A 19159-nucleotide genomic window follows, 5' to 3' on the forward strand; every position below is an offset into this window, starting at 1 on the left:
TATATGGGCCCTGTTCTAGTCTATGTAGGTCCTTACACTGCTCTCAGTACCGCAATCTGAGGATTAAGCAATGTGACTAACATCTGTCTCTACTGAATCTGTAGGTAGAGCCCCGTAAAATATTTTTTTATAATTTTGGGGGGTTTGGAGGGGAATTTCTTGTTATTTCATTTTATCAATTCTCCCATCCACAGTGGGGCTGGTCCTGCCCCCCACAGGTATTGGAGGATGGTTGAGTCATGCAGGGGGAGTGGGAGGCACAGGGAGAGGGCTGGGTCCTGCCTGAGGGAGGGAGGGAAGCCTGGGGGAGACGGGTATTACTGAGCAAGCCTGCCCCACACTCACGCAGCAGCTCCTGTCCCTTGGGGGTGCGCCTGGCTCCCCGCTCTGGGCACTGCAAACTGACGCATGGGGTTGCAGTTCCACTCATGTTTGACCCATCCATCCTGCCATCATGATGACAGGGGCCAAATCTGAGTGAGTGGTGGGACAGGAGCTGCCACTAGAGGGCGAGTTTTTCATTTTATTTCATGTTGGTTTGCATTTGCAAATAAAACAGGGCTCTAGCTATAGGTGACCCGCTGTGTTAGGGACATGTTACTGATCTCCTAGCCCTGACTAGATAGTTTCCCTCCAATTCTGGGTTTTGGTATTTTTAAAACCCCCTTGTGATTTCATTATATCATTTACTTGTGAGACTAATTCCATTGACTTCAGTAGTGTTCCACTGGCATAACCAACTCGAGAATTTAGCTCTAACTGTGCTCTTATGTAGAAGAGTGGGCATATTTTGTGTGGGACAGCAAACATTGCTTTGGTACAAAGGAAAGCCCCAGGATAGAGATGGGGACAGAGCTTTCACTTACTATTAGGACTCAGCACTTCCTCACTATTTCAGCTTAAGGCCATTTTATAGCACAATAGCAGCAAGATGAGGACAAAGGAGCAAGTATTTCATGGTGCTAATCTAGTCCATTTCCACAACAGAGGGTATGTGCACGACCCATTTCCAACATCTCCTTTCCTTCACTCCCGCTTTCCTTACCTCCAAGCTGGCCTGGAAAGCACTGGTCATAATCTGGTCATGAGGTCCTGAGCGGTAGAGCAAAGTCAAGTGAACGTAGAAGAAAGACAGGTACATTGCTACTGGAACGACTACTAGAGCTAGTCCCCTCGCCAGCAAATGGCACAACACAGAAACCTGGCAGAATACAAAGAACTCACTGTTACATCCTTTCAGGTAAGTCCCAGCTTTGTGCAGCTCTCCCCCACTGATAGGTAATAAGGCTAATACAGCTCAGGATCTCAAAGCACTTTACAGTGTTATTTAATCATGCTTCACAACATTTATGTGAAATATGGAAGGGTATTCCCATTTTACAGATGGGGAAACTGAGGCACAGACAGATGAAGCAACTTGCCCAAGGTCATGCAGCAGAGCTGGGAAAAAGTAAGCAGATCTGTTTATTCCCCTGCTCCCCCACCCCTTTCCCAGCTATTGAGGATAACCAGGTACTTGGTTATTTTTAAAAAGGAATAGGGAAAAAAAAATCCCCAACTTCCCTGTGGACTTACCAGTGCGGACACTTTAATCACTTCTCGTGCAAGGTCAGACTGGGGTGCACAGGATACACTGAAATTGGATAGGTTTTAACCTGCAGACCCTGTCAAACCATATTAAAGATGGGCAGGAGGGCAAGCCACTTCCCGTTCAGAAATACAGTTCGGCACCAGAAAAGCTACACACGTACACTTTCTCTCAAACTTGACCCTGCTTTTTTCCTATAACATAGCTGGGCCATAACTCTGCAAGCAGAGGGCTTCCAGACCATAACAGTAGGCTTAATTGCAACACATGCCTAGGATTTCTTCAAGTGTTGAATTATTAGCTGATGGTTTAGAAGGCTTTTAGCTTGCGCCTCCTTCTCTGGATGCATGCTGTGAATGTAATTACATGCTATTTATCGAGTACATTAGGCTACCTACATTTGACAAGGTCTGGTCTCCTATCAAGTGCCAGGAGTGGACTCCAGCGATGGCCAAGAGCAGCATGTAGGTGAAAAGCCCCATGTATTTTACCCTGAGAAGACGGCACACAAAGATCAAATTGGGTTAAACATACCCAGACTATAGACAGGATTTAATGCAAGGTGTACGTATTCAAACTCTCTCTTGAGCAAGGAGGTCCCAAGCCCAGCAACATTGGTGCTCCAGTTCTGTATGCTGACTGAATAAGATGCTTTGTGGCTTGGTCTCTGAAGTGGCTATTTGCTTGCTAATGACAAAGGCGGAGAGGCTGTTGATAACAAGGCAGCCTATCACAAGGTAGAGTATGGAGGGTCCCTGAACTCAGACAAACACAAAGTTGGAAGTAGGAGTTGAAATCCAGGTCTCAGTTTTTAGAAGGCCCATCTCTGATGGAGGCTTGTACCAATATATGTACACCTCTACCCCGATATAACGCCGTCCTCCGGAGCCAAAAAATCTTACCGCATTATAGGTGAAACCGCGTTATATCGAACTTGCTTTGATCCGCTGGAGTGCGCAGCCCCGCCCCCCCGGAGTACTGCTTTACCATGTTATATCCGAATTCGTGTTATATCGGGGTAGAGGTGTATTTCATTCTTTTCAGTACAACCCCCATCAGTTTGTCTTTCACTGCTTCATGTGGATTGATGTCATCGGCTCATTGATTATTTCAGGGGTATTCAATGAAGAATAAAACCTGGAGAAGCTTGCTACAGACAGATGTGCCACAACTAGCTGCAGCATCAAGAGCGAGTCTTGGAAAGCTGAGCTCTTGATAACACAGCAAAGCAAAGGCTGAGATGGTGAACACTAACGCAATCTGGGAGTTTAGTAAAACAACATGACAGGAGAAGTCAGTACTTACCCAACTGCACAGGAACAAGCAACTCCAGTCAATAAAAGCCAAAACCACCAGCCTGCAGTGAAGGGGCTTAGATAAAAGGACAAAAGGAGAGAAAACACAGTAAGATACAGGCACCCAACTAGAATTCTATTATGCTAATCGTAGTTTATATCAGGCCTCCCAGGACAGCGATTGTTATCCTTGGTCTAGGTGTGGATGTTAAACACTTCTCCTGACCCTGAAAAGTCATTCTGAGCACTGAGAGTCTGCACAGCTTCCAATATCGCAATAAAGCAATGGGCTAGGCCACAGGCTGAGCTAAGTTTAAAGGCTATTATTTTAAATGGGGCTCTGCAAGAATCAGAGAACACACAAAGCCACGCGAGAAGAGACAAAGATTTCTAAGTTGACTCTGCGCCCATGAGCAATAACAAATGACTAATAGGGATATTTGTCACCCTCTTTATTTCTATGCACAGGGAAATTTTCCAGACCAGGAATTGGCAATGAGGGAGAAACAGCCAAGGGATTTTTTTTTTAAATTATAAGGAAGCCAAGACAACCCCACTATCATTTAAACAACACTTTAGAACAGTGGTCCCCAACCTATTCCATGGGGCGGGCGCCGGACGACTAGCCGCCGAGGACCGTGGCCACCGGACAAGCAGCCACCGAAATGCCGCCGTGAAGCGGCAACGTCAAGAGGCGTCGCCGCCGAAATGCCGCCGTGAAACAGCAACGTCAAGAGGCGTCACCGCCGAAATGCCGCCGTGAAGCAGCGTCATCAAGAGGCATCGCCGCCAAAATGCCGCTGCGCTTCTTGACGTTGCCGCTTCTCGGCGGCATTTCAGTGGCTACTTTTCCAGCGGCCAGTAGGCAGGTGTACATGGATGCCCCGGCGGGCGCCAGGGTGCCCGCAGGCACCACGTTGGGGACCCCTGCTTTAGAACATAAGAACGGCCATACTGGGTCAGACCAAAGGTCCATCTAGCCCAGTATCCTGTCTTCTGACAGTGGCCAATGACAAGGTGCCCCAGAGGGAATGAACAGAATAGGTAATCATCAAGTGATCCATCCCCTGTCGCTCATTCCCAGCTTCTGGCAAACAGAGGCTAGGGACACCATCCCTGCCCATCCTGGCTAATAGCCATTGATGGACCTATCCTCCATTAATTTATCTAGTTCTTTTTTGAACCCTGTTATAGTCTTGGCCTTCACAACATCATTCTCTAGCAAAGAGTTCCACAGATTGACTGTGCGTTGTGTGAAGAAATATTTCCTTTTGTTTGTTTTAAACTTGCTGCCTATTAATTTCATTTGGTGACCCCTTAGTTCTTGTGTTATGAGGAGTAAATAACACTTCCGTATTTACTTTCTCCTTACCAGTCATGATTTCATAAACCTCAATCATATCCCCGTTAGTCATCTCTTTTCCAAGCTGAAAAGTCCCAGTCTTATTAATCTCTCCTCATACGGAAGCCGTTCCATAGCCCTAATAATTTTTGTTGCCCTTTTCTGAACCTTTTCCAATTCCAATATAAATTTAAACTTTCAAATTGCTTGGAAGATAAAATCCTTCCAACATCACTATGAGTGGTCAAGTATCATTATCCCCATTTTACAGAGGGGATTCTGAGGCTCAGAGAAATGAAGTGACTTGCCCAAGGCACAGCTACAATTAGATAAGGATTCTTGCCTCCCCAGCCTGAATTTGGACCACTAGCCCACACCCCAAATAAGGTTTGCAGTATACCACACACAAGATTATTATAATTGGTGCCAGACAGCCTTTGATGTATTTATTTATATGGCAATTAAAAAAAAACCAAGAGGCACAAATGTTTTATACTTAAATGATGAATGGCTTATTACAACTAACTGGAAGGTTATCCAATGCCCAGGAATGAAAACCAGTTGTACCTGCACTTCTGTAAATTGTAGAACTTCAGGTAGGACAAAATTGCAAGCAGGATAAAAAAGATGAGTACTGATTCCAAGAGCATCAGCCTGGATTGAGTGATCAGAGAGTTCTCTGTTAGAAACAGAAGGAGAAGATATATACACACCAAATTAGGCATAAATTATTCGTAGGAAAACGGTCAAGCAATACTCATGGCAGCAACAATACCATCAACCATAAGGACTTCTAAAGACCTGATCAACTGAGAATCAAAGAAACATTTCCAAAGAAAGCAAAACAAAAGTCTTTTCACAGTATTATAATAAGCCTGAGATGAGAGACAGAGCCATGCTCTGTGTTTGAGAAACCTTTCAAGCATGGGAAATGGCAGATGGGTGAGGGGAAGAAGAAAAGACTTGCTGAAATCTAAAGCTGAGGTATGGCCCTTCTGTCATGCACACCCATCCCCAGTATATTACAGAAATCTGAGGAAGAGCCTAAAGAGGCTCCTCAAAGGCAAAGAAATAAAGCTGCCCGCATGGCTGTGAGGTTCCGTGTCGAACCTTCCTCTTTGTTCAATAATAGAGAGACCTAGTCGTGTCTAGTTAGGAGCAGGGCTGGAACCGCAGGCTGTGCTGCAGGTCAGAATTGAAGTGCATGGGAAGAGCTGTGTGTGGGCCTCAGGACTGAATAGCAGGATATGCTGATCAGGACTGGTGCACCGCAGCACCCACCTCCCTAACTCTCAGCACTGCTCTTACTAACTGCCACATGCACTAAAAATTCAACGTGGAAGAATTCAAAGGGGAAAGCGGATCATTCCCCCTCTGTATGGAGAGTAAGGCTGAAGGCACAATCCTTACCGAAGAGAATCAGGAGGGCAGCTCCAAGCGCAGCACAATGGGAGAAGTGCAGCTCTACCAAAATCTGGTACGCTAAAGGTACACACAGGGCACCAGTTAGTGCTGGCAGCAGTCGCAAGGACCAAATGGGCACATTCATATTGTACTCTAGAACAGAAAACAGTGTGAGAACAAGAGCATTAGAAGCCGTTGCTTATTCTATCGGTGTTTGCAAGAAGAATAGGATTTGGTTTCATACAGCTCTTCTCAGACTCAAGGTATCTCCCCATGTTGTTTATAAACAAAGAGCTAAGATATCAGCAATGCGGGGCTGTAGCCCGATCCTGCAATTTCTTTTACTCACAGTTAGGGGACATTAGAATATAATTATCTGAAGTAACATAGGCTAATAATAATCCTTCACATTTATACAGTGCTTTCATCTGTAGACTTCAAAGGGCTTCAGGAAATGGGCAAGTATCATTGTTCCCCTTTTTCAAGATGGGTAAAGTGAAGTATGACGTTCAGAAAAACGGAGTATCCACAACTCGAAATGAAATCACTGGGAGCTGTGGATACTCGGCACCTCTGAAAACCAAGCAAATGGGACTTGCACAAGGTGTCACAGCAAGTCAATCTGAGAGCTGGGAGGTGTCTTGATTCTCAGTCCCATTAACCTATCTTCTGGACTATGCTGCCTTTTATAATTACTCTCTACTCTCTTCTGAGCTATGGGATCTTTAGCATCTTCTGAAACATCCACTGCAGTCATACAGAAGACTTTGATTTAACATCTCTTCTGAAGAAACATCACCAAGATCAAGTAAACAAACTAAACAAAAACAAAAACCCCTCTGCTTCTATTAGTGACTAAAAAATCATTAATCAGCTCTGAAATGCAGCTCTATTCTGTTGGAAGAATGAGACACTGTTAAAATCAGCTCTTACCAGCCCCAATTCTGTTCCACAAGAAGTTTCCATCAAAGCCTCCTAAGTAACCTGAAAAAGAGCAGCAGCAGATGTGGCTGGAGTGAGTGGCACATGGAAATGGGTGATAAAATTTTGAAGGTTAATTACTCTCCATAAAGATTTGTTTTTTAATCACAGTTAGCCTCCCACTACATCCCCATGAGTATCTCCTCAGTATTTTATACTCAGACCACTTTTTGAAGAGAGAGTCTTATGGACCATCTCTCCCAGACGCACATCTCCCTTGTAGCAGTGCTTTATTACATGAAAAAGTTACCTTAGGATAGTATGCAGGAGCCAATATGAAAATAAACCACACACTGACATGAAAGGGGCAACTGCTTAATTAATCCCCCCCATTTTATATTGTCCCTTTCCTCTCCCTTGACTTCACACTTTTGGGGCCTGAATCTTCTCTTGTTGCCTTCTATTCCCAATGCTCTAACCTCTCCAGGTCATTGTACAGTTTGGTTCGGTCCTCCTGTTTGTCTGGGAGTAAGATAAAAGTGTGGGGGAAACCTCCATTGTAATAGGGAAATGGGTAGGGGTCATGGCAAATGGTAAACTTGCAGAGTTACACCACTTTCCCCCCTCCTGCACTCCAAGCCACTAGCCCAGGGGTGGGCAAACTTTTTGGCCTGAGGGCCACATCAGGGTTCTAAAACTGTATGGAGGGCTGGTGTAGTGTATTAAATTGCTCCCCATAGGAATCTGCTACTTAAGGCTGCCAGTCCTGGTGCTCTGAGTGGCATGGTAAGGGGGTGGGGAGGGGCAAAGGGTTTCGGGGGGCAGTCAGGGAGCAGTTGGATAGGTGTGGGAGTCCCGGGGGCCTGTCAGGGCGGGGGTGTGGATGGGGTCAGGGCAGTCAGGGGACAGGGAGCAGTGGGGATTGGATAGGGGGTGGGGTCCCGGGGGGGCCGGTTAGTGGCGGGGGATCCCGGGAGGGGGCAGTCAGGGGACAAAGAGCAGGGGGGTTGGATGGGTCAGAGGTTCTGAGGGGGGCAGTCAGGGGACAGGAAGTGGGAGGGGGCAGGGGACAGGCTGTTTGGGGAGGAACAGCCTCCCCTACCCAGGTGTAGTGTATTAAATTGCTCCCCGTAGGAATGTGCTACTTACAGAGCACTAGCACTGGCAGCCGTAAGTAGCACACCATAAGTAGCACATTCCTACGGGGAGCAATTTAATACACTACACCCCGGGGCTCTCACCGTCTCACTGCCTGGCAGGAGCTCGCAGCCCTGCCACCCAGAGCGCTGGCGGCACGGCGAGCTGAGGCTGCGGGGGAAGGGCCGGGGGCTAGTCCCCACGGCCGGGAGCTCAAGGGCTGGGAAGGACAGTCCCACCACAGGCCAGTTTACCCACCTCTGCACTAGCCCAAAGCCCATGTGGTCATTCTAAAGCAAATGAAATCAGCAAGGTCTCCGTGGAAGAAATTCTGCCCTATCCCTTCTCCACAAGGATAGAATTTGAGAACTGAAAGCATATCTGCAACCTGTTCCTCGTTCCCCAAAGCAAAGAGCAATAAATGCTTCCTAAATTAAAGTTCAATGGAGCCCCTACCTCCAAAAGCTAGCAGCATGTGGCCAAATGGCGGGCCACTGTCATCCACAAAAAAGATCCGCTTCATGTACAGAGACACAAACTGGCCATAGTAAACTTCATCAAAACTGAAACACCACAGAGAAAGAAAAGTGTCAAGTCTAACTGGAAACATCTCACAACGCGCCCATACCTTAGTGATGGGGACATTAACTGACTCCTCCTTTGGCAATCTCAGCAGAGGGACTGAATGGAGCATAGAGATTTAGCATCCCTTTCAGTCCTCTAGGTCAGGGTTGAGGCATGCTGGTGAGGATGCTTGCATTGCCACTGCGTGCGCTGAATCCACACCAGGATGTAAGTATCCTGAGCCAGCAATCCAGAACCTTTCATCACCATTACATTCTCACTCGCAAACTTTAAAAAAAATAAAAAATCCCAGGTATTTTAAATGGGAAGTGAAGCGCTGTGCTTACACCACAGCCCGCGGGTAGGAGAGTGCCCAGAGCCGGTTTACTAATCCCATCACAGTCAGAGCCACCAGATTCACATTGATCTCTGCAGTGACCACAACAGGCTGCTTCAGGAATCCCAACATCCTGCAGAATGGTATGGTCAAGCCTCTGAAAGCAAAGTGGGAGAAGAAAACAGCTGCAGTTACCATTCAGATCAGAAATGTGTCACGTAACTAAGGCACTGCCAGCAGTTTAGGACAACAGCATTTCTAGTATTCTCTTTTCCAGTCTGCAAGTGAAATATTTTCTATATGCAACCTGTGCAACAATAACCCTAAAATGCTGCTCTACTCTAATAAGGGTCTACCTAAAAATGGCAGATACTGTTTCAATCAGCTTCCACACATACAGTCCTTATGAGTTTCAAACATTTTCCCTAGTTTTAAATTGTTAGCCCTGCAGAGCCAACACAACTCAGCTCAAGGAGAGACTTCTGGATACTTATCCTGTTTCATGCATCATCAGCAGCATAATTGTAAAGTTAAATTTCATATTCAGATGCTTTCTCACTGATGAAGTGTGAGCCAGCCTCTCAGACCCCAGGCTGAGTTGGCAGTGCTGGCAATTAGAATCATAGATTATCAGGGTTGGAAGGGACCTCGGGAGGTCATCTAGTCCAACCCCCTGCTCAAAGCAGGACCAATCCCCAGACAGATTGTTTCCCCAGATCCCTAAGGATTGAACTCACAACCCTGGGTTTAGCAGGCCAATGCTCAAGCCACTGAGCTATCCCTCTCCCCCTAACAGTGTGGACGCTTGCAAATGTAGATTTGCTCTGGAGCTAGCGATGCAATAAACTGTGAACCTTATGGTGCCATTCTTAGCGAGTCAGAGACACTGATGAAGGGGCTTTATTGCAGCCGAGAGAGGAAAAAACCCTAGTGCTTGTGCAGAACCCCCACGACACGATGCCGCAGCCCTGGAGGCCCGGGAATTGCTACGCGCTGGGGGCCGCGCCTGGAAAAAGAGAGACGAGGGGGGCAGAGTCTCACCTCAGTACATTGAGATCCTTGCGCGTCCCTTCAGTCTGGGGCAATGAACTAGGCCCGAGAACAACCGTTAGCCCCCCCCAGGCCGCGCCGCCGGTCCTGTTTCCCTAGCCTGTGTCTGGAAGAGCCGAGGCCCATGCTAACGCCGGGTGGGGCGGGATGCTCCGAGACTCGCGGTGACACCCCACAGGCGGGAATCTGGGTCACGGGGCTGCCCCCCACCCCCACCGGTCCCGGCCGCGCACGCTGCGCTGAGGAGAGTCCCCCACGCTAAGACCCCGGCTCGGCTCAGAGCGCGCACCCACGTCACCCGCCACAGCGCAGCGCAGCGCCCCGCCCTCCGGCCTCGGGTCCGCCTCATCCCACGCTGCCGACCAATCACAGCCCCAGGCTCCCCGAACGGCTGGCGCAGCCTCCCCGCCCCAGTGCTGCTGCGGCCGGGACGCACCGGGCGGGGCTCCGGGCCAAGAGAGAGGGCGGGGCCGCCCGCCGTCAGTGATCACGTGATCCGGAAACTGCCGTGCGTAACTCCCGGCCTAACATCAGACGCACAGCGGAAACGCTCTGTTGCCATAGCAGCAACCTCCTGGCTGCTTGGGCCTGAGGAGGGGCGTGGCCTCACGGGGATAGGAAAGCCGGAGTCACACATGCAAATTTGACCAGCTAAGCCATGGCTGGGAGGTTCCTTCGAACACGTATTAAAGCCGCACCGTGGGAAGCAGGACTGTAGTCTGTTTTACAAAGGGAGAAACTGAGGCACAGAGGTGAAGCTACTTCCTGGAGTGAGATGGCTACTTAGTGATAGGAAATTTTATCAGCATTTCCCCCCCCAGCATGGCTCTTACTGCTGGAAGGATGTGGTGTTTACCTTACATCTTCCACTGATGGAGCTGTACTCTGCAGAAAAACAGTTGTCTGTCCAGTACAGGCCGAAGTAGTTCTGCAACAGGGCTTACAACTGACTGGCAGAACTCCCAATCTTCTAGTCAGTCTATAAACGCTAACAAGCGCTCTATTCCTGGGTACTAACCTATACAACACCTAGCACAAGGGGGGCCCTAGGTATCACAATGATATAAATAAGCTATTATAAACAATAGGAATTGTGTGTATTGTAAGCCATTAGGAAAGGCAAAAACATCTGTTTAGTTATGGTAGAGAATGCTAAGTGTAGCATTAAGTGTTCAGAGAACATGGTAATAGGCACAATATAAAAACCTAACTACATAAATCTCTTCCTAAAAATATAAACCAAACAAAATCACACAGGGAATTTGAGAAAAGCATAATCTGCTTTATTTATTTTTTTAACTTTTTTATTTAAATAAGGAGAATTCTTTCATATGGAAAGAGCTAATACAATCACATATTTGAAAGGAGAAACAATAGGTACGGAAAATAAGGAAAAAGGGCAATAAAGAGTGTGCCACCACTGGCCTGGTGATTTCAAGATTTGAGTTCTGGTCCAAGTTAAAGTTTCCAAAAAATATAAACAGGTTGCACATTACACATTTATCCATCGTCTGCCCTTTCAAATATCTGGTCTACATGAAAAAAGACAAAGAGGAAAGGCCAAAAAAAACTTTACTATACAGGTCATGGGGTTATAAGCTTTATGGAGTACAATATCCCCTTTAGAAACAATGAATGCAATTTATACAGAACCAGAGAAAGGATTCCAACTAAGGACAATGCCTTGACATGCTAAAGAGTGAGTGCCTCCATTGCTGCTGCTGTGATTCCCAGGGCTACCGGTTAGCTATTGACTGCAGACATCTTGAGGTGCTAGGGACAAATCATTAAATCCAAGAGGCTGTCTATGCCACTTGGTGGCCTTTGGATTTAAAAACCAAAAAAGCCAAAAATACATAGTTGGACTGGTTCTGCCTCTTCACACAGCCAGTAGTTCCACTGCTTTAGTAATTGTTCATCTCTTATTGATGGGCCACAACTACATTACAAGGATTCTGCTTGTTATTGTAAATGTAATTCTTACTCATAAGAGAAATCTTTCATACAAGGAAACTGGGGGCTGTCTGCCAAAAATAGTTGACATTCCAAGAAATTAATCTGTGCTTCACCAGTCAGGAGCAAAACAGAAGAAGGATAACATAATGCAACAGAACAGATCTTAGCATGGAGTGGTGCTCGTTTAAAAGTGAATATAGTAGCCTGCCAAAAAGTGAGACATAGCAGAAATGCTAAGCTCCATTTTTATATACCTATATAAATATACATGAACCACAGGGCAGCTTGTAGCTTTGCAGCATTCTCGCAAGGAAATCTGTTAAATGGCGCGCCTCTCTGCATGTACACAAACACATATGAGATTCAATGGGCTGAGAACACATTCAGAGTTACTGAATGCTGTACAGCTGTCAAATGGGAAAGCCAATAGTGAGTTATGAAAGATCAACACCACCACTTGCTTCACTGGTGACTGTGCTGATTTAACCTTTTATTTAAAATATACAGGGCATCTTTTTCAAAACTCACGTTAATTTTTTTTAATTGAGAGCTAAAAGCAGACTGAACACAGAGGAAAGCAGGCAGCACTGAATGCAGCTGACAGGCCAGCAGTCACTGTGCATAATAGAATAGTATTTACACACATACATGCTTCAGGCCTTCCACTAAACAGTCTGGTTAAAATGCAGAACACAGTTAGCCTCTGAATACTTCTGCTTAACCCACTGTTGTGATAGCATGGATTCCACCTCTCCCTCCCACTGCATACTATATCTGTTTGGCAGCCAGTTTGCAGATAAAGCAAATTTCAGTAGCAAAGAAGTCATTACGGAGCCCCACCTTTCAGCAGTGGAGTGGAGATGGCAAGTAGAAGTAACCACCTATAAATCCATCAACATTCCATGCATCTTCAACCTCTCCCTCCCAAAAATGAATTGGTATAGGGCCCAGAGACCTTTACATTTCTGCACCTTGAGGACTGGAGACAGTTCCATTTATTTGACTCTCAAGAGCATCACAGGCTGCACTAACCTTGTACTAGCGCTAACAAACAACATGGCAGAGAAGTTAAAACTTTGGGCTCTAAAACTGTTTTCCATCAGACAAAAATCCATTAAGTGAAAGAGTCTTGTAAACCACAGCTGACAGTCACGCAAAGGTGATGAATGGAATGAAGCTCTCATGCATTTCTTGGCCTTTCCTGCACAGAATAATTCAGACATAATATATAAATAGAGCAGTGAAACATTTACTTTTTCACCTAGACCTACAACATCAAATACATATAAATAAATTTTAGTGTTTTATTCTGTTTGGGGATGAAGGGGGTAAAGGAGAAAGAGGGATGACCTTTTTCAACAGGAAGAACTATAGTTCTGATGGCATTTACACCAGAGGGACTGAAACATCTCATATCTAGCAATAACCTGATTTCTCCAACACACAGGACCATTCAAGAGTCGTATATGATGAAGGAAAAAGATCTTTGTCTTTGAAAAGACTAAATAGTGTGTCTAGGGGTGGAAGGAAAGAGAAGAGAGGCTTGGATAAGTCTTTAGCCATTAGACTCCGGTCTGATACGATCTTGGGCCAGCTGGGCAAAGAAGGGGGGGGGGGGCAAGAGGGCGCACAATGTAATAAAGAAATTTTAACCAATTCAATTGATCACAATATTTCAAGGTGAAGATGGGGAGGGAGACAGGGATAGAAGGGGGCTGGGTGACTCACTGGTGGAGTCGTCTTCGGAAAATGTTGGGAGCAGGAATGACGACTAGCAGATGAGAAAACAAGTTTGGGAGATTTCTGAAGGCTGTGTGTGTCGTTAATTCTCAAGGTCTGTACTTTGTAGAGTGCTAGAGACATGCTGACACACTGCTGTAAAATTAAAAATCCACAAAATTAAAAAGAAAGTTCTGTTTTTTTTTGTTTTTTTTTTTAAAAGTACCAACCTATCCCAATCCCTTCAGGGTTCTTTACCATGATCTGAGGGGACATTACTATGTCTAAGTTAGTTCAGGTGTCTAAGATCTTTCTAATGTTATTGTATAAACCTGATTTATACCTAGCTTAAAACTTCAAATGCATCTCTAGAAAATCCTGGAGAACCTGCTCTTCTAAAAAAAAACAATTTCAGACCACTTCCCAATTACATTCTTTGTTCAAAATGTCTTCTTTGGAACCACCAGCAATTTACCTGCTGCCATCTAGCATAGGTATATGGTACAGTCAATAGGCTATCATCTACCAGAGAAGTGACATTCTCCTTCCCTAATTTCAGAGTAACAGAGTCCATTCTTTGTTTTTTAAGAGCTAAATAGTACAAACAAGTTAGCTGGAGGTGGTTCAGTTTACTTAAGACCAATATCAGCTTTAGGACCCAAGCACCTTCAGGAACTGGCAAGTCATTCCTGCAAGATAGATAGATACACACACACACACACAAAAACACCCAATCAAAAAAAAAAAAAAACACCCTTCCCATTGGGACCTTTTTTAATATGCCCCCAAATTCTTTTGAGGAAGTGCATACCCACTGTACGCAACTGCACCAAAAGGAGAGAACCACTTGTTAGTCTGGGGAAGGAGGAAACACAGGGATGAATCCAAACTGCCGCTATGTAACCATATGCTTGTGATGCAAAAAAAAAAAAAGAATTGAATTTGTGTACTATGACTGGTATGCAGAGGGGGGAGGGGGAGTTCCCACTGGTTTGTGTCCATGGGAGTTGTGCAAAAAGCTATGAAGACGAGAAAGAAGCAGAGAGCAAGACCTGGAAAAGAAGGGAGAGTGAAGCTCAGAGAGCAGCCCCTGGGGAAACAGAGCAGCCCCATGAGGCAAGGAGGCATAAAGATTTAGAGCGGCCAAGGGTGGAGCATAGCGAGAGCATCACAGCTACAAAAAGTCGTCCAAATAGACCTGTTGGCTCTAGCCAACTCTTCTGACCCATGCAAGGTGTGGAGATTCATTAACAGATTTTACATGTTGTAAATCCATGATTTACCTTTCGCTGTGTATTTGGCAGTCTCCAAAACAAAACCCAACCCACAAAAACAACTAGATCCAGATGAGCTTGCAACAGAATTTCAGTGCCTTTCCTTAAAACAAAAACGCCACATTTTGTTGTGCACAGGGCACCCCAAAGCTACAGTTAAGTGGTGCGAGTTTCAAGATTAATGCATTGATTTACTATATACCTTTGTTACACATTTACTTCTAAAGCAAGCACTGCTTCTAGCTTAAAACCAAAATACTGAAAAATTACTGAATGCCTTAACTGTCCTGTATTTCTCTTAATCAAATAATGTGGAAGGTTAAACCTCCTGGGGGGAGAACACCCAAGCAATTCAATTTAAGAGAGTCACAACTGTCAATGTAGCACAGAACTGTATATAAAATTAAGCAGGTTCTATCTCAGAACATGATATTGGTTTGAGGAGTTATCTTCTGGGAGGAATGAGGGGGCAGAGAGAAGGGGGAATGAGAGAACATATAAAAGTTTTGCAATAAACAAAGATATAGCTTTTTTTTTTTTTTTTTTTTTTTGTAAAAACCTCAGCTGCCTTTAAAATGAAAAACCTCCAACTAACCCTCTCCCCCCGTTGCCATTCTGCTGACAGAAGTAGGGAAGGAGAAGGATGGGCTTTGCCAAATGAGCTATCCTGGCTACTTGTGGGTGGGGTATGAAAATAAAAATGGCTTGAGCCACTCAACAGTCACATGGGAGCAGGTGGTTGGTTTGGTTTTTGAGCAAGCAGGTCAATGTCATATCCATTGTTTCAAACTGCTTTGTTGGAGAGGGGCTCGGATTATGTTGCTTTAGTCAGTGTTGGGTTGGGGGTGGATCTGGCCAGATTTTCAGAACTTCCAGTGGGGTACAGGCTGAGCTGCAATGCCTCTCTCAGCCAGTAGAGACAGCGGGTGATCACGGGCTCTCCTAGGCCTTGCTTTCCTCCACTTTTACTGCTTGAGGTTTGATCGCTCCCGTGCGCACCGGCTTCATCTGGTTTGCAGAGGATGGTTCTTGCAATTTCACAGCTCCCAGGTTGGTTTTATTTTCATCCACTCGCTGCTTTGCCTTTTGACATAGAGAAACAAAGAATTAGCTAGCAAGGGGACCTAGGAATGAACAAAGACAAAGGTGTATAGCATAACTGTCCGTGCAGCTCCAATGTAAAGGCTTCTTACTGGTAAGTATTTGGCACACTACTAGTCAGTTCCCTCCCAAAGTATACCCAAAGCAATAAAAGCAGGCAGCAATTTTAACACCAGCTTCCCTAAAGTGAGGTCTAGCAACCTGCAGAAGGTTACTTGGGCTACTGCTTTGCCAGAGATTGCTCAATTACTTTTCCCTCTCGTTTCTGATTACCCCTTCATGGATATACAGTGATACTTGTGTGGCCCATCACCATAGGTTCCGAGCACCTCACACCCAGCAATATAGCTAAAATCTGTCAAGCATGTGAATTTGTTGGCTGTGCATTGAAGCTGGTATCTCCCCCTACAAGACTAAGATAGTCACTCAAATTTGCTCCAAAATTCTAGTACTCCCCATTTTTGAGGCACTGCCCTTCTAAAGCACTTCACATGTAAGTATCCCAAAATGCTTTGCAATCATGAGCTATTTTAGCTTCAACATCATCTCCCCACCCCAATCTTTACAGACAGGGAAAACAAAAAGACACTGACTTCCCCAAGGTCACACAGCAAGTCTGTGGCGGGCCTGGGAACAGTATCCACATCTCCCCGTTATGTGCCATCCTCGACTTTTAGTGAGAAACCTCCCGGCTAAACCAAGGTAACTTCTCATCTGCTTTCCCTGAGGAGTTTTCAGTCATTTGGTCTCATGTGTGGGTAGATAAAGACCAAGAAATAGATGGGGAGATATATTTGGTTTCTGATATGTCCTTATCTTCCACTAGAGTGCTCAATAATAATACAATAAATGTATAATAAATAAAACCAAGTCAGGAGGACGGTAACAATTAAGGAGCCAACATTACCATAACAGTACACACTTATGAGAAAACTGAAACATAGATAAGAAGTGGGGACAGGCTGGAGTGGGGCAGATTACTTAGAACTGCAAGGTCACCTAGCAAATGGGGTCCTGGTCAATGACTTAGAGTTCTTAGGTGCTATGGTTATTCAAATCAAAATACCAAACAGCATAAACACAGGGAAAGCCCTTTAAGAGAATCAAGTTAAGGACAAAGGTCAGTGTTGCTAATGGGCTCACCACAGATATCTATAACTAACTAACTAACTCACTCACTCACTCACCGAAGTCCACATCCTAGCACTGCCAACAGCACAGGCATGGTTGCCTGTCAGCTCAAAACACGATAGGATCTCTATGAATCTGGCAGCATGCAAGAGCAGATACCCTCAGGACAAGACTCAAAAGATATTAACATACTCTACCTGTTGTACATAGTGTCCCTGCACGGAACCCATATTGACTGCTGGTCCAGATGGCTTCCCACTGGGGCTGGCAGAGCTAGGCCTAGAAATCAAAGGGATGAGAGCATACATGGAGCATTACCAATGGAACAGGAACATGGTCAGTGTGAAAGCAAGGTCCCTTCAGAGTACGCAAGTAGCAGGGCCAGTTGTGCATTAGAACATCCTTATATGGCCAGTTGAGCTCTTAAAAATGCCAACCCAAGTGAAAGCACATTCACTAGACGGGGGAGAAAATGCAACTAAGAATCAAGGAGGCTCAGAGTCTGAGGTTTTAGAGTTTCTGGACATTAGTCCCTCAGCTACTTGGGCTAGTGAGGACAAAACTAGAATTCTGACATTTATTCCACATCCCAGCATTTCCACTTCGGCAAGGAACACCAATTTAATTCCCTTAGAATCTCATGGCTCTGATGCAACCCAGTAACTTTCTGCATTTCGCCGAAGTGCCACGGAGCTAATTAGGGTGGTTTGTGGGGATTTTTTCCCCCAAACAACAAAGCTGTCCCAATGACACTTTACATCAGTATCTGGACTAATGTAGATTCTACGTTTGAAGACATCAGTAGATCCTGCAGAAGAAAGCATGATACAAACACCATTTCTCTGCAAGTGCTAAGTACTATACCCTTTCCCATTCAACACTTTTCAACCAAGACCTCATTCGAGAGCTATGGGGCTAAGCTCCGGATCCTTTACCTGTAAGTATGTGGTGATGGTACAGATCCTCCGGAGGACATGTTCTGTTTACCATCTGTGAAGTGAAACCCTTTCATTTCCATTTGGGAGGACTAAGAAGGGAAATGAGTTAGAAAATATCTTCTGTATATCCAAAGATCTCAAAGCACTTCACAAACACTTCAATTAATCTTTAGCCTCGCCCCCACCCCCTATGAAGCAGGTATCATTATTCCCATTTTACAGATGGGGAAATTGAGGCACTCGGGCAAGATGACTTGCCCCAATTTGAGGCACAATCAGGAAGAGAACACAAAGGCCTGACTTCTAGCCACCCATGTGCTCTCCACGAGAAACCACTCCTTATAAGAATACATCTAACCAGACACAACATTGACACGTCCACTCAGATGGAGACATTTTACAACTGTGTTGCACTTTATGAGCAGTGCTCCAGGTGTGCCTGTGGTTAACCACCCATCTGATCTCTAAGAAAACTTGGAATTTACATTTAATTTAAATGGAAATTCCAAACTGGATCCAGAGACGGTTCTGATTCCTGGAAATGGAATCATGAACAGCAGAAGAACTGGAGAGACTGTGGCTTGGGCTTTGGAGATGGGAGGAATGGCGCCCCTTTGCTTCCACTCCTATCACTGGTTTGGAAGATAAGGCCCCAGTAAGAAAGCATGACTCCCCATTAATGACGAACTGTACCCCACAAGAGGCTTCCCCCTGCCTCTTTTTTTAAATTACGGAGGGACCAAACCCAAATGCAAGACTCCTTAAAGAATGCCAAGATGTTCATGCAGTACGTAGCCCTTACCTCCCTGCTGGTAGTGAGGACAGAAGGCTGAGATCCAGGTGGAAGAATCCTGCGGGGAGCTCCTACAGACAGATTCTGCCCCTGAGGAAGCTGGATGGACTGTGGTAAAATCAGTTGCTGCTGGCCAGAACCATACCGGGGGAGAGGAAGCTGGGACCCAGGCATAGGCATTGTTAGCTGCATGATAATTTACATGTGATTACTTAATGGAAATAACAATGGTCCGTCTCAACATGTTCCCTACTAATACCTTAAAAGCACAGCATTTTATGCTTAAAAGCATACCTAAAAGAAGCATCTTAAACCTGACATGCTGCTATAGAACAAATGCAGATGTGAACATTAAAGAGGGACTTTCATACTGAAAATCATTTTAAGATAGAGTTGCCAGACCCTGTAACCACACCATCTGTTCTTTTAATAAAGTGCTGTTCTAGCAAGACTGTGCTCAGACACAGGGCTTTCCTGATCGCCTGGAGCCTTCATTGGTTCTTCTTCAGTCTTCCTCGTGGTCACTGCATGGCAAGCCCTCTGAGTGGTGATGGCAGCCACAATGGCGTCAGACAGCTCACCTTTTGTTTTCAGCTCGATGTCCACATC

At 45.4% G+C, this 19159-nt stretch overlaps 2 protein-coding genes across 6 annotated transcripts in view; both read right to left on the bottom strand.

Annotated features, from left to right (window-relative positions):
• The window catches only part of POMT1 (protein O-mannosyltransferase 1), a 21065-nt gene extending 12345 nt beyond the window's left edge, over positions 1–8720 (bottom strand). For both annotated transcript variants that reach the window (XM_065418643.1, XM_065418642.1), the window contains exons 1-8: positions 8599–8720; positions 8144–8250; positions 6563–6613; positions 5636–5782; positions 4793–4904; positions 2894–2959; positions 1987–2080; positions 1046–1201 (exon numbers count right to left, since the gene is read on the bottom strand). In XM_065418643.1, coding sequence (XP_065274715.1) covers positions 1046–1201; positions 1987–2080; positions 2894–2959; positions 4793–4904; positions 5636–5782; positions 6563–6613; positions 8144–8250; positions 8599–8720 — 855 coding nt within the window. The remainder of the gene's footprint in view (positions 1–1045; positions 1202–1986; positions 2081–2893; positions 2960–4792; positions 4905–5635; positions 5783–6562; positions 6614–8143; positions 8251–8598) is intronic.
• A 2196-nt stretch (positions 8721–10916) lies between these two features.
• PRRC2B (proline rich coiled-coil 2B) overlaps positions 10917–19159 on the bottom strand; it is a 73257-nt gene continuing 65014 nt past the window's right edge. For 3 of the 4 annotated variants that reach the window (XM_065418839.1, XM_065418838.1, XM_065418837.1), the window contains 4 exons: positions 18560–18736; positions 17755–17846; positions 17017–17098; positions 10917–15670 (listed from right to left, as the gene is read on the bottom strand). In XM_065418839.1, the coding sequence (XP_065274911.1) occupies positions 15530–15670; positions 17017–17098; positions 17755–17846; positions 18560–18736 (492 nt within the window). In that variant the 3' untranslated portion in view covers positions 10917–15529. Of the gene's footprint in view, positions 15671–17016; positions 17099–17754; positions 17847–18559; positions 18737–19159 lie in introns of those variants that run through there. The other variant, XM_065418840.1, reaches the window with a different exon arrangement.

Source organism: Emys orbicularis, chromosome 18 (genome assembly GCF_028017835.1).
Source record: "Emys orbicularis isolate rEmyOrb1 chromosome 18, rEmyOrb1.hap1, whole genome shotgun sequence".
NCBI classification, from domain to species: domain Eukaryota; kingdom Metazoa; phylum Chordata; order Testudines; family Emydidae; genus Emys; species Emys orbicularis.